The sequence below is a fragment of the Balaenoptera physalus genome (genome assembly GCF_965194825.1).
Source record: "Balaenoptera physalus genome assembly, chromosome: 13".
Classification (NCBI taxonomy): domain Eukaryota; kingdom Metazoa; phylum Chordata; class Mammalia; order Artiodactyla; family Balaenopteridae; genus Balaenoptera; species Balaenoptera physalus.
Genome location: NC_138892.1, coordinates 38481176 through 38496783, shown reverse-complemented (window position 1 = coordinate 38496783; position 15608 = coordinate 38481176). Strand labels below are relative to the sequence as shown.

General features: G+C 39.6%; 1 protein-coding gene across 4 annotated transcripts in view; it reads left to right on the top strand.

Annotated features, from left to right (window-relative positions):
- Positions 1–207: 207 nt before the first annotated feature.
- ACSS3 (acyl-CoA synthetase short chain family member 3) overlaps positions 208–15608 on the top strand; it is a 148239-nt gene continuing 132838 nt past the window's right edge. For 3 of the 4 annotated variants that reach the window (XM_082418964.1, XM_082418961.1, XM_082418966.1), the window contains exon 1: positions 208–650. In XM_082418964.1, the coding sequence (XP_082275090.1) occupies positions 343–650 (308 nt within the window). In that variant the 5' untranslated portion in view covers positions 208–342. Of the gene's footprint in view, positions 651–15205; positions 15281–15608 lie in introns of all 4 variants that reach the window. The other variant, XM_082418962.1, reaches the window with a different exon arrangement.

The following is a 15608-nucleotide window of genomic DNA, read 5'->3' as shown; positions in this document are numbered from 1 at the left end:
TGCAGCCTGAGCGCGGTTTTCCAGGCGAAGTCGCGGAGCTGGAGACGCGCGGAGGCGTCGGGTTTCGCGCGGCGCCGCTCTCGCCCCACGCGGGGACGCTGTGAGCCCACCTCCCCGCCCCCGCTGCAGCCTGTGGCTTCCCGCGCCGCTCCAGGTCGGTTTTTGCCGGCGACTCCAGTGTGACTTCCAAACTCCCGGGCTCTGGGCACACCTCGGAATTTGCCCCCGCCTCCCGCCTGCTCCCCTTGGGGCCCAGGAAGTCGCGAGCGCCCCAGGGGTCGCCCGAGGAGTGGGCTCGGGACCGCGGGCAGCGCAGCCTGCAGGGGGGCGCCGCCGGCAGCGATGAAGCCATCTTGGCTGCAGTGTCGCAAAGTCACCGGAGCCGGGGGACTCGGGGGGTCCCTGCCCGCGTCCTCTCCCGCCCGGGGAGCCGGCCCGGCCCGCAGGGCGTACGTGGCCCCCGGCCCACGGGGCGCTCTCGGGGGCCGGGGCTGCCGGGCGCTGTCCTCGGGCGGCTGCGAGTACAAGACCCACTTCGCGGCCTCGGTGGCCGACCCCGAGAGGTTCTGGGGCAAAGCCGCGGAGCAGATCAGCTGGTACAAGCCCTGGACCAAAACGCTGGAGAACAGACATTCGCCTTCCACCAGTTGGTAAGTGACGCCTTCGCCCACCCCCCTCTCTCTTGGGTGCCAAGGCTTGGCGTCCCCTGCACCGGAACATGGAGTTCTTTTGGGACAGAGAATGAGACTGGAGATGGCCTCAGACCTTTTAATTTGTGTTTAATTTCAATTTCGTAGTCAGCTCTTTTGCCTTGTCCTGAAGGATTCGGTTACCTATTGTGAGCCCCGCTTCCTATAGACAGAAATTTACCTGTATGGCAGGGCTCTGCTTAGTTGAGCAAGAGCCAGCCCCCAGGGACAGCACAGTCTAGTGTGGGAAGCAGCCACGGGGAAACAAGTGCAAGAAGAGGGATAAACTAGGGGAGTGTTACCAAGTATCCACACACTCGGAGGAAGAGAGTCAAGGAGCGACTTCAATAAGATCACACCTAAGTAGGGTTTGGAAGGGTGGGTATGTCTTCTCAAAGTCGACAAGGTCTAATTATTAAAGTCCACGAGGTGGAACACGGGTTGAAATTTGACTGTTGATATGGTTGCGAATAATTGTGTTGGCTGGAGAGGTGGGAAAGGGGGCTGGTGAGTCAGGGGTTAGATTGGGAAGGGATTTAGGTATCATGCCAAGTAGCTCGGATTAGGTCCACAGCCCTGTCCTGTATATGAAGCTGCAGTACGGGGTACCCAGAAAGAATGCGCATACAGGTAAGTGGTGCTAGAAATCATGGTAGGAATGAAGTTTTCTGTTTTTCATTTTCCTCCTACAGTTGCAGTTATAAGTAGTTATAAACATTGTTTTTATATTGTAACAAACAGAGATACATTTGTAGAATAAATGTCAAACTTGCCAGAGTATTAAGGGTGAGTCACACAGTCAGAACTCAAGAGTTGTGGCTGCTCTTTGGGCCATGGGCCTTAAGAGTGTGGTTGCTTTCATCAGCCAGCCATTAGGGAGAGATGTTTCCTGTAAAAGTTTGCAAAACACTACAGTGGGGTTTCCCACTACCATTTCCAAGGTCCCAGCAGTGAGACGGGGGAATGACATGGTCAGGTTTGCATTTGACAAATGCCTTCTTTTTTTTTTTTTTTTTAAACATCTTTACTGGAGTATAATTGCTTTACAATGGTGTGTTAAGTTTCTGCTTTATAACAAAGTGAATCAGCTATACATATACATATATCCCCATATCTCCTCCCTCTTGTGTCTCCCTCCCACCCTCCCTATCCCACCCCTCTAGGTGGTCACAAATCACCCAGTTGATCTCCCTGTGCTATGAGGCTGCTTCCCACTAGCTATTTTACATTTGGTGGTATAGATAAGTCCATGCCACTCTCTCACTTCGTCCCAGCTTACCCTTCCCGCCCCCCCCACCCCCGCCGTGTCCTCAAGTCCATTCTGTAGTAGGTCTGCGTCTTTATTCCTGTCCTGCCCCTAGGTTCTTCAGAACCATTCTTTTTTTTTTTTTAGATTCCATACATATGTGTTAGCATACGGTATTTGTTTTTCTCTTTCTGACTTACTTCATTCTGTATGACAGACTCTAGGTACATCCACCTCACTACAAATAACTCAATTTCATTTCTTTTTATGGCTGAGTAATATTCCATTGTATATATCTGCCACATCTTCTTTATCCATTCATCTGTTGATGGACACTTAGGTTGCTTGCATGTCCTGGCTATTGTAAATAGAGCTGCAATGAACATTGTGGTACGTGACTCTTTTTGAATTATGGTTTTCTCAGGGTATATGCCCAGTAGTGGGATTGCTGGGTCATCTGGTAGTTCTGTTTCTAGTTTTTTAAGGAACCTCCATACTGTTCTCCATAGTGGCTGTATCAATATACATTCCCACCAAGAGTGCAAGAGGGTTCCCTTTTCTCCACACCCTCTCCAGCATTTATTGTTTGTAGATTTTTTGATGATGGTGACAAATGTCTTCTTGTAGAAAGTAGGAACCTGAAATGGAGAAAGACATCTTGACCGGAGACTGTTCTCTGTCACCACCATGCTCTGTCCTCTGTTGATTATTTGGAGCTGTTTACATGGTTTTATCTTTAGAATCTGAGCACATTTCCCCATCCAGTTCAATTTTTTCAGTAGTGTTTCAGAGGATTTTTCAGATCCTCTCTTATGTGCTGGACAGTGGCCCAAGCACTCGGTATGCATGCAGCGAAGGGGTAGGGGTAGGAGTCATGATGGTCAACAGCATGGTCTCTGGTGCCAGAATTTTGAGTTTGAGTTCTGGCCCTTACAGTTACTGGCTGTGTGTTCATAGGCAAGTTGCTTAATCTCTCTGTGCTTCAGTTTTCTCATATATAAATGTAGAACTAGTAAGAAGATTATTAAAGGGTTAAGACCAAGTCTTAATGAAATAGACCCTATAAATGTTAGAGGAAGAATAGTTGTCTTTGTACTTTAATACCACAATTATTTAAGAACAGGAAATCCTAGTGTTTCTGAGATCAAAACACAGGATTATTGTCTCGCCTAATAATGTGTTCTCAAAAAGTTCTATGTCGATATATCTGTCATAAAGTATGGAACTGAAATTATTTACGTGACCATCCTTCGCATAAAACTGTGTGCAGAGAACCCAATTAAGAAGTCACTGGGGGGCTTCCCTGGTGGCGCAGTGGTTGAGAATTTGCCTGCTAATGCAGGGGACACGGGTTCGAGCCCTGGTCTGGGAAGATCCCACATGCCGCGGAGCGACTGGGCCCGTGAGCCACAACTACTGAGCCTGCGTGTCTGGAGCCTATACTCCGCAACAAGAGAGGCCGCGGTAGTGAGAGGCCCACACACTGCGATGAGTAGTGGCCCCCGCTTGCCACAACTGGAGGAAGCCCTCGCACAGAAACGAAGACCCAACACAGCCAAAAATAAATATAAAAATAAATAAATAAAAGATTTAAAAAAAAAAAATAACCCAAAAACCCTTTAAAAGGACTTGCTGCTTTCTAATCTCCTGATTCTGGGCATCGGGTCCTTTGGTTCACAAGTCATTGCCACACATTATTTAAAAAAAAAAAAAAAAAAGAAGTCACTGGGATATTCCAAGTAAAAACCAATGAGGGCCAGACCTAAGGCAACAGCAGTGGCAATGGAAAGGAAAGGACAGGTTTCTAGAGGATTAGTTGAAGTTGGTGAGGGCTCAAGGGAGTGCAGAGAATGTGGAAATCAAAGTGTCCATCAAATAGATATTTAAGATCTGGAGATTTTCTCTCTGATGTTTTTTGCTCTTCTTAATTTCGAGTTGCTTGCCTAAATTTTAAAAAAATTGTATGCAGGCTTTCCTGGTGGTGCAGTGGTTGGGAGTCCGCCTGCCAATGAGGCGGACGTGGGTTCGGGCCCTGGTCCGGGGGGGATACCACATGCCGTGGAGCAACTGGGCCCCGTGCGCCACAACTACTGAGCCTGTGCTCTAGAGAGCCCGCGAGCCACAGCTGCTGAGCCCGCGTGCTGCAACTGCTGGGGCCCGCGCGCCTGGAGCCTGTGCTCCACAACAGGAGGGACCACCACAGTGAGAAGCCCACGCACCTCAGCACGGAGTGGCCCCCCTCTCGCTGCAACTAGAGAAAGCCTGCGTGCAGTGACAAAGACCCAACACAGCCAAAAATAAAAACAAATAAATAAATTAATTTAAAAAAATTTGTATGCATAAAATGTTCCTTTTTTAATGAGGATTTTTGTCAAAGGGTCCTTGTAGGTATTTTCAAAAATTCAGTACATTGTAGCTCACTGACATTTGACAATATTGTATCTGAATTCTTTGTACTCTTGGAATCACGTGGCTGTACCTGTTTTACAGCAGCCCAACAGATCAAAGTGAATAACAGATAAATCTTTGAGTCTGTATTTATTTTAGCAGTGTGATTCCGTCTTACTAAGGAGTTTGGTTGGCAGAGCAGAGTTGGGGAGGCAAGTAGACATAGCAGACCATACATCCAATCTGAAGCTTCATTCAATAAGTGGTTTCAATCTGAATCCTATTTGCAGATATTTCTCATTGGTTAACATTTTTCTGCAAAGGTAAACTCAAGGGCAGGACAAATGTCTTTTTTTTTTTTTAATTTATGTCCCTAGATTCTAGGACAGAACAGACATATGAGTTTGAAAAGTGATAGATAACAGGATACATAGATCTGATGATTTTTGATTCTGTATGTCTTGGGGGGTGGTAAGTGGATACAGGCACAATTTGATGTGAAGGTGCTTTGCTTACTTCTTTTTGAAGCTGGGATCGAGGGAAGGGAGATGTTGACTGCCAAGTTCTTAAGTAAAATGAGGAGGGGTTGCTACAGCTAATTGTTCTCTTCTAGGTGGAGCTGACATAGGTGTAGTCAAGATCTCTGATGCCCTTTGGCTTCCGAGAGGCGAGAGGGATTCTCTTTCCTCATTATAAGCTTGTCTGTTCATTTTTCATGAAAGTAAACTCCCCTCCGAATCTACAGGCCTACCAAAAGCCCCAACACATAAATAGTAATGCATATTAGCTTTCATAATGACGTAAACTACCCAATAGTAGTTTACAAATGCAGTAGTGTGAGCGTGGAATAGAAATCTTTAAGGGTGATATACTAGGGACTTTCTATTGTAGGCAATAGCCCTGTAAAATACATTTCTGGGACTGTAATCACTGAGATCTTTGAAAGACAAATTACATGTAGGTGCTTTAGGAACATGTAAAAAACCACCTTTCCTCACAGTTTGTTGGTTAATTCACATTGTTGACACCTAGCTTTGGGGGGACTAAATTCTCTATCATAGAGACTTCAGTAGAGAACTGCAATATAAGGTGAAGCAATTAGAACTCCTAGTAATTTCTCTAATCCTGGAACAACAGAATGGATGTTTTGGTTATTTTCTCCTGATGAATTAGACATCCTGCTGCCTTTCCTGAAATTGAAATCCAGCTGCCATTCTGAAGAATTAGACAATTCACTTTTGCATGCATCGTGGTTAACTCTTCAGTCTGAGTCATCCCTTATGCCTTTCTTTGGAAGCATTGCAATTCTATTTTAGTTTATTTTTATTTAAACAACATTCAATGATCAGACTCTCACATACTGTTTGGTTTAGAATTTAATATGCATTAACAGTGACTATAAGCTGAAAAGGAAAAGTCTCTGACTAAATGCAGATTATTAGAAAATGATTTCTGCTTGGTTAACATCTCTATAATGGAAATTGTTTAGGTTAACATGGAAGATCTCAGTTTCCTACTAGCTATGAGATAAAGGTTGTTTAATCCCTCCAGGTCTTAAAATGGCTCATAAGTGGTAAAGACACCAATCATTCACTCACTGTGTGTATAGTACAGAGAAAATGATGAAAGAGATAGTGGAGAAACTCACTACACAGCGGTAGGGGAGACATACATTAAATAAATTATTACAAACCTAAATTATTTATTTAGAGTTGCAGTAGATGCTATGAAATAACGGGATTTAACATAATCTTTTCTGGAAGGATCATGGTAGGAGTCTTGAAGAAATGATGGTTAAACTGAGATCACAATGAGTAGAGATTAGACTGAGAAGGAGAGAGGAACATTGCAGACAAAGAAAACAGCACGTGCAAAGTCCGTGAGGTGTGAAGTAGCTCAGTAAATTCTAGAAACTGAAAGAAGGCTAATGAGGCAGGGAAATTATCAAGAAATAATAGAAGAAGAAGAGAGCCATATTGTAAATGGTCTGGTGAGTCTTGTTAAGGATTAAAAATTTCCTGGCACAAAACACATGTCACATAGTGGATGATCAAAACTTGAATTTACTACTCTTCGTTCTGCACTGGAACAAGAAATGTTTGCGTTCAACCCCAGGTCTGCCGCTTGCTTTGGACAGGCTTCAATATCCTTATTGAATAAGAATAAAATAAGAATGATGATAGTATCAATTTCTTAGGATTATAGTGGTGATGGGGAGTATGTAAAACGTCTAGGACTGTGCCTGACACACAGTACTAGGTACTAATGTCTTTGGAATATATAAGCTAATATGGTCCAGGAAGTTTTCAGGGAAATGATAGCATTTAAACTCAATCTTAAAGTAGGACTTAGAAAGAAAAACACTTCTGTGTGCAGAACAAACATGACAGAGGGATAGCGGTGAGAAAGAACCAAATATGCTTGTAAGATAGAATGAACAGTTGGCTTCTAGTGGTTATTTTGAGTTACTGGTACTCGAATTCAGAAGGTAGTTTCAGGATGGTTTTGGAAGGCTTGGAATAGAAGCTAAGGCATTTGCATTCACTTCTTAGGCTGTAAGTCACAACCTGATTGTAATCCTGCAGATAGGTTTTGTGTGACCCAGGTGCTTTTTGTTTGTTTGCTTTTTAAAGTAGTTGTCAGTATTTAAACATTGGAAGATTTCATCTAAAATCTAAATTTCCTTTAATGATTCAGTTTTTGGGGCTTCTCTTAAAAAAAAAAAAAGCAGAATATCTGTCAGCAGTGAGTCAGCATTCTTGCATTGCAACACTTGGCTGGAACTGAGTGACTGCTGTCCCAAGCTAAATTAGACATAGTGACTGCCTGGCAGTGGGGTGTAGGGAAGTAAAGAAGTTATGGTCAACGTGACAATTTGACTCAGATATCCAAGTGGAGGAATTGATTGTGAAATTAAAGATAATGAGTTGAAAACTTGGCGAGGACTTGTAGAATTATAGATTTGACTGAAATTTGTAAAGAGGTGAGAGCTGAAGCTTGGTGAATGCCGAGTGGGGAGAGAGAGAGAGCAATTTAGAGGGAGAAAGAGGAGAGGGAGAGAGAGAAAAAAAAAATACTAAAAACTGAACTTGGAAGACAAGTAGAAGGGGAAAAAAAAAAAAAACCTATGAGAGTGAATGAGGCTTGTTCAAAGAAGTAGTAGAAGGAAGAGCAGGATATTTTTGTGCCATGGAGTAAGAGGGAGAAAAGAGATAAAAATAGGGCAAATCAATAGCGGTAAAGGGCTCTAGAGATGTTTTGAGGCTATTGGATTGAAAGATAGCAGTTTTGACTCAGGGATCCTCAGTGAGTTTTAATAATGTGATGTCAATGGAGAGACGAAAGCCAAAGCCAGCATCCTGCATTACGGGGTGAACTGATGGTAGGCCAAACGAGTCCATGGAGATGTTTGACAGTGACAGGAAGGGGACACAAGATGATAGCATGTGGAGGTGTCTGGGTTACCTGAAAAATAGTTTCCTCACTATCTTTACTTTCCCCTCCTCCCCCTTTAGGAGAATCCTTTGTTTAAAGGCAGAAGTGAAGAAATCTGTGAAATAGGAATCAAGGGAATTTTGCTTATTTTGAAACCTGTTCCCCATCAACAGGACTCCGTGTTTTTACAAGTTGAACTTTGTGTGGTTTCTTATCTTTTTTTTTTCTTTAGATACCACAAGTTCATGGAAGAAACAAAATGGAAAAGTCTGAAAGATGGAGTAAAAAGCTACTCAGCAGATCTATATGTTCTTGTTGTATATTGCAGAGATTCTAGTGAGCTAGATATCTAAGCATTTGATTGTGAGTTTGACAGGGAAGATAAGGAGGCAGTTAAAAAAACATGAAAGAACTAAGATTTGTTGATTTGTTAAATTATTCTGGGGTTTCAGACATCATGTCAGTAAGTGGTTCAGAGGGAAGAAAGTTCTTTATCTTGTACTTGCAACTTTTCTGAGTTTGACATTCTTTCAAAAGAAAACAAATAAGGAAAATATAATGTGGATTTTATATAACCAGAAAGTAATTTAATTCCTCTACTGAATTTTGATTCTTTGGCAAACAATTAGTCAGCCATGTTAAGCTGTTTCAGAAATTCAGTCTCTCTCTCTCCTTCTTTCTTTCCTGTAAAATTTCCTTCGTATTTATCAGGTATTATTAAAATTATATTTAATTCTGGTTTGAAGGTGAGAGTTTTATCTAGAGATGAAAAATGTGTCCCCTTTTGACAAACTGTAAATGAAATGAATTTATTCATAATATTGTGCACAGTACAGGTATATTTAAAATTTAAATTATCACTTTTTATAAATAAAAAATATTTTATTAAGGTACCTGGTCAGCATGAAAAATGACCTGTTAGAAATACTGTCCCTCAGATAACCTCATCAACAAAGACCAATTTCAAAAGATCGGCCTTATTTTATATTCTAAAGGTCAGCGGCTTGGTGCTGTTCTGTGTGTAATTTTCTCTGTCATGCTGCTGAACGTTCAGGACAGAACAGAGTGAACTACTGGAATGCTACGATTACATAAGCAAGGATGGATTGCCTGACAAATGGCACAATCAATGAACAGTGGAAATTCAATCAGTTGTGACCAAGTGTGGGAGAAAGTCCAAACTCTTATCACCTCCTGGAAGGTGGCTTACTTTTCCTTTGTTCATGCTATATACTGTTAGTTGAGAAAAAAAAATCCAGTGGTTGAAATTATTTGTTTCTCCTTCTCCTCCTCCTCCTTCTTCTTTTTCTTTTCTTTCTTTCTTTTTCTTTCTTTCTTTTTTTTGAAGAATTTCTGCTTAAGCAGCAACTCCATGAGGGAGATCATTGCTTTCCATTGTGGTGTGACATTTGAGAGAGAAATGTGTGGGAGGCTAATGAATCTTTGTGATAATATATATGAATGTAATAACTTCTTTAAATTACAGTTTTAGGAAGCACATCTGAATGTAGAAATTAATTATTTAAACCATGTGGTTAGAGAACTTGTAAAAAGTATGAATTATATGAACTTTTGCTGGTATTATGGCCAAATGAGGTAAGCGACAGTGCATAGAAAGGAGAAGTATTATTCTTATACTATCTAGGAAAATTGAAGTTTAAGAGTTTCCAGTTTGAAATAGTCCAGTTGAAAATCTTAGAATAGCTGAAAACAGCTTTTTCAAATACAATGTTAGAGAAGGATAGCGTTTGATTTATAACTTTTAGGTAAGTAGTGAATTTTACTGATTTAAAATGTAAGTTGCTCTCAGTGGAAGAAACGCATCTAAAGTCTGTAGGTCTTTGATTTAAGAGATAACTCTGGACAATAGGAATACGTTCTCCTTAGGTTTTGATGTTAGAATAACAACATTTCCCAAGTATAATTTTTAAGATGTCTCCCAAGTGACATCAGTTAAGTAAAAGAAATTTGGGAAGATTAAGGGAAAAGAAAGAATGCTCAGTATCTGCTGTAGACATGATCAATATAGATATTTGTGCAAGAAAAGAATTAGTACAATAAAATGGTAAAAAAATTTAGTAGTCGAAGGGACATAAAATCATTATTATTGACTGTTTGCTAAAATAACCATAGGCAAATGCATCGGAGCTTAGAAAAATCTACTTTTGCACTAATCTCACTTTGCTTTCTCTCCACACTTTATTAAAGTTTTCGTAGCGTTTCATCGATTCTCAATTGAGAATTTAGCGCTTTTCTAAACCACAAATGCCCTGACATTGCCTTCTTCCCAACTCTCCCTGCTTAATCAAGGCCGAATGAAGTTTGTCACTGTTACTAATGGGAATTTGTACGATAAGCCAGCGGTCCCCAACCTTTTGGCACCAGGGACCAGTTTTGTGGAAGACAATTTTTCCACGGACGGCGAGGGCTGTGGGGGGATGGTTCAGGTGGTAACGCAAGTGATGGGGAGCGATGGGGAGCAACAGATGAGGCTTAGCTCGCTAGCCCACTGCTCACCTCCTGCTCTGCGACCCGGTTCCCAACAGGCAGTGGACCTCTACCGGTCCTTGGCCTGGGGGTTAGGGACCCCTGCGATAAGCTATTTTGGTGGGTAGGAGAAAAAAACTCTTGAGGATCATTATTAGTGGAGAAAAACAAACTGATCTGGGTTAAAACTTAGGCCCCACTCTTTGAACAATACATTGTCCCAAATAATTATAAAATGGGGACTGTGGTGGGTATTATTGTTCAGCAATGTCTGTTATCTACTTCTGAGCACACAGGAGGATTGGATTTCCCCACCCAGGCGTGGTTATGTGATTAGCTTTGGCTAATGCAACTGGACTAAGGCGTGTCACTTCCTGGTGAAACATTTAGTGGCCAGTGCTTCAATCCTTAGTCCCCTCTGGTCTGTCAGATCCATCGTGGAAGCACCTGTAGCCTGGATTGCTGAGCAAAAATGCATAGATGACAATGCTTCCGGGAGTCCACTTGAAGCCTCAGTAAAGTTGCATGAGTGAGAAGTAAACGTATTTTCAAGTTGTTGAGGGTTTGCCATTGTTACTGTGTGTAATCCAGCCTGACTATCTTTATTGATTGTGAAATCAACAATATATATATAATCTATAATAATAACTTCTAGGACTGTTAGAATGAGTAAGTTTGCTCATGTACATAAATAGTGAGTGTCCAGCATATAGTGAGAACAGCTAAGCTTTATGGTATCCATGCTATGAGCCAGGTACAATACTAAGTACTTGAATTTATTTAAGTACTTGAATTTATTTAATATTTCTAACAACCCTGTGACGTAGGGTACCTTTTATTCTCGTTTAGCGGGTATAGAAATGGAGATACAGAGAGTTTAAGAAACTTGCCTAAACATATAAAACTAGTAAGTAGGGCTTCCCTGGTGGCGCAGTGGTTGAGAATCTGCCTGCCAATACAGGGGACACGGGTTCGAGCCCTGGTCTGGGAAGATCCCACATGCCGCGGAGCAACTAGGCCCGTAAGCCACAACTACTGAGCCTGCGCGTCTGGAGCCTGTGCTCCGCAGCAAGAGAGGCCGCGATAGTGAGAGGCCCGCGCACCGCGATGAAGAGTGGCCCCCGCTTGCCACAACTAGAGAAAGCCCTCGCACAGAAACGAAGACCCAACACAGCCAAAAATAAATAAATTAATTAATTAATTTAAAAAAACAAAAAACAAAAGAACTAGTAAGTAGCAGATCTAGGATTTGAACCCAGGCAGTCTGAATTTAGTGTCTGTACTCTATCTAAATATATACTACATTATATTGTTTCTATAATAATTGTCTTAGTTAATTTTAGTTTTTTTTTTTTTTCTTCTCTTACCCCTTCTCCACTGAAACCACTAAAAGTAATTTAAAAAATCTGCATCTACATATCAGAAACATGTGGAAAATATCCCTATTATATCTGGAATAATAGATTGATGTTCTTTGAAAAAATAAACTGTATTTTTTATATAAAATATTTAAAATGTGTACAACAGTCCCAAAAGTGGTGGGAGAGGGGCTTTATATTAATTGTTACCTACTTTAGAAATGTTTCCTGGACAGTAGAAAACAATATTAAGCCCTTCCCTTAAAAATGCTGTGTTGGTTTTCTGGCTTAAGGAAAATCTATAATGACCACATTACTCATTGCTTGTAGTATGCTTTCACATTATTTTTATGAGAACATGGTGATAAATAGCCTAATTAATTCATCTAATTATGAATATTTGAAAATTTTCCTTTCCTCCAACTTCTCAGTAAAAGAAAATGCTAGGACTTGTTGTATGTTTGTAATTATGGCAGTTGTTGATTTTGATTACTTTTTTAATGCATTCAAGTATAGTGTTCTTTGCTGTTTTGCTTTCGCTGCTTTTCATCTTGATCCTAGTGCAGGTGGACAGGCCTTGATAAATGGCATATGTTAAGTGCAGAGGTGAGTTTTTTTAGGAATCATATTGTATCTGTCTCTCTTGGTTCTAATATGAATATCTTATTTTTGAAATCCAGTACAAGGACCATGAGTTGTGGGCTGTCTCACTTACCTGTGTTATACCATAGGTGTTGCAAAACTTTGGGGAACAAATGATCTAAAAATGTTAAATTTTCCGTTGAGTGTTTAGGGGGTGAACCACAATAATATTTGGAGAGTCTGTAATAGATTGAGAAGGAAACTCACATGTGATTATTCTCTAGCTCATGACTAAGCTATTCATTCCTTTCTTTAAAACTGAGGCATGCCTCTCAATAATGATAATAATAACAGTAATAACACCCATGGCAATACAACAGCAGTCGCTAATTATGGAGCACTTGCTCTGGGTCAGATGCTATGCTAAGACTATGTATTTTTTGAATCCTTCTGACGCCTTGTGAGATAGGTATAGTTATAATGCATTTTTATGACTGTGTAAACTAAAGGACAGAGAGATTAAGTGACTTGTAATATAGCGGTAGACTTAATTTTTCACACCCATTGGGTCACATGGTAAAAGCCTAATTTTGGTAATGAGTTGTGACTACACTCTTTAACTTCTTCTGTCTGGTTGTCATATGACTGTACCTAGAAAGTACAAAGGAATGAAAACAATGTTAAAATTTTAAAAAAAGTTTAATCAGAGATGTAACTTCCTTTCTCCCATTTGTCTCCTAAGTTTCTATGTGTCTTCCACTCTCCTCTCATTTTAGTGGAATGCAAATCTTCACTGTTTTCCCACAGTCAACTTGTACATGTCTTCTTGACAAATGGTTCTTTCCTAAAAAGCCCATCACCTTGAATCTTACTTCCCTTTAAGCTAGTTTGGCAAAGACTGCTCAATTCCCATCTCCGTTTAGTCACTATACACCCACTGTATAAGCTCATACTCCACTGATACTTTTCTCTTACCAGTAATTAAAAAAATCACAACTAGGTGATAGAAGGGCAGGGGTCAGATCTCAGTCACCTTTGTTATCTCTGCAGTGGAATGCACATAACCTTGTATATATCCATCAAACTGATTTTACAACTTCACCACATAGAGATTAACTTTCTTAATCCATCTTCTAAATCTAGGTTCTTATGTAAATTACAGGTAGATATTACCTGAATCATCCATCCCACCAAGACCCAAAATGATCCATGAATCTTCTTTCTATCTAGGCATGAGAGGGTCTGAAATTTTCTTGTCTTCATGAGTCTAAGTTTTATTATGAGGCAGTTGGCTCCTTTTGCTTCTCTTCAGCATATTTATCGAGTCCTCAAGCCAAAGACACACATACTGCAAGGAGGGAAATACTTTACTTATATAGTACAGACCAAGTTCCCATGTGAGTATGGACTGGGAAAGTTGTCTTGGCACATATCAGGTTCCAAGAATTTCAGATTTAAGAGTTGTATCAGTATCATGTTACCAGATTATCATTTTTTAGTCTTTTTTTTTTTTAGTAAATATCTTAACCAGATAAACCAAATTTTATTTACCAAAGAAAGCCCACTGGTTAAAAGTAATAAAAGACAAATATTATATGATTTCACTTATATGTGGATTCTAAAAACCAGGACAAATAACAAAACAAACAAAAAACTAAGCTCATAGATGCAGAGAACAGACTGGTGGTTGCCAAAGGGGAGGGGGTTAGGGATAGGTGAAATGAGTGAAGGTGGTCAAAAGGTACAGACTTCCAGTTGCAAGATAAATAAGTCCTGGCATGTAATGGACAGCGTGGTGACTACAGTTAATAATGCTGAATTGCATACTTGAAAGTTGCTAAGAGAGTAAATTTTAAAAGTCCTCATCATAAGAAAAGAAAAAAAATTTGTAACTATGTGTGGTGACAGATGGTACTTGACTTATGGTGATCATTTTACTGTGATCATTTACATTTTACTGTGTACTCAAATATCGAATCATTATGTTATACACTGAAATTAATATAATGTTATCTATGGATTATACCTCCATTTAAAAAACTTAAAAAGAAAGAAAGAAAAAAGTGACAGCTATGAGATAAAAATATTATTTCTCTAGGATACATTTATGGTATTACCACAAATGATAAAAATGTTAATATTTACATTGTTGGGAATAAAAGCTGATCTTAATCTGATAAAAGCTTGAATTTTAGAAAAGTGCAAAACTGATTTTATTATTATGTTAAAATGTTGAGCTCTGACTGCTCAAGATCTTCTACATATATCTACTCTAAACATCTCATTTCACCCGAATATTTCAAGAACTGCTTGAAATGTAATTTGTTGTTACAGCCTTAGTAGATCCAACTTAATGAAATTTCCTTTCCTTAGTTTAATTAATTTATAAAAGGATTAATTTTAAAATTTATAATTAGAAAAAATTTTTAATTAGGAAGATTTTCTTTTTCTTATTAAATATCTAGTTATTTCAAATATTGTATTTGATGGAAATAATAATACTCAAATCAAAATCTCTTAAATCCTAAAAGATGATTTTACTCTGTACCTGTGTACTTGTATGAGTGTGTGTGCATGCACATATGTGAGTGTGTGTTGAAGTGTTACACAATACAAAATATATTATCACAGTAAGAATAGCACCAGTAATACTCCTTACCATAGTTTTTTAACTTCTCAAGAGAATACGTTCTTAAAGAAGAATTTAGGGAAAGTTAAGTAACTAGCTCATGTTCACTTAGAATGCAGGTGGCAGATCTTGGATGAAAAACCAAATCTGTTAGACTTTAGAGTGTATCAGCTTCTCATTGTGTCATATTTCCTCTCCAGTTAATCCTATTTTATCCTCATACTACTGGTGTTAACAGATTTAAAAACAAGTCAGATGTGCGCACACAGACACACACACACACATTTGTTGACCTGTTAAGAGTGGAGTTTTTTGGCTCTAGAACTTATCCATTCCTAACTCATTTGTTCCTTCATTTATTCTCTCGTTCTTTCTCTTGTTCACTCATCAGATGTTTGAATGCCTCCTACATGCCAGACACTATTCCAGGTGCTGAATGAGAGTCCAGGTAGAGTATAACTTTGAGGTATGATTTCATACATCAAAGGAAAAAACTGTTTTTGCTTGTAATAAGATAGCTTTCATTTTCCTGTTTAATAAAAGGAGAGTAATCATGAGTGATATGAGCTACCTAGTTATTATTTTCTGAAAATATGGGTAATAAAATTTGCTTTTATTTTACAATCAACTCTACTCTGAATTACCTTTGACTGTTGAGGTGTGAGTAACTAGAGCATTCAGGCTCACATTTTGATGAACAGTGGTCATTTTGTAACCAATGAATCCTTTAATAAGTAAAAGAGTCAGCCAATTTTAATTTTATCCCTTTGTGCAGCCTCTCATTTTCTGCTAGA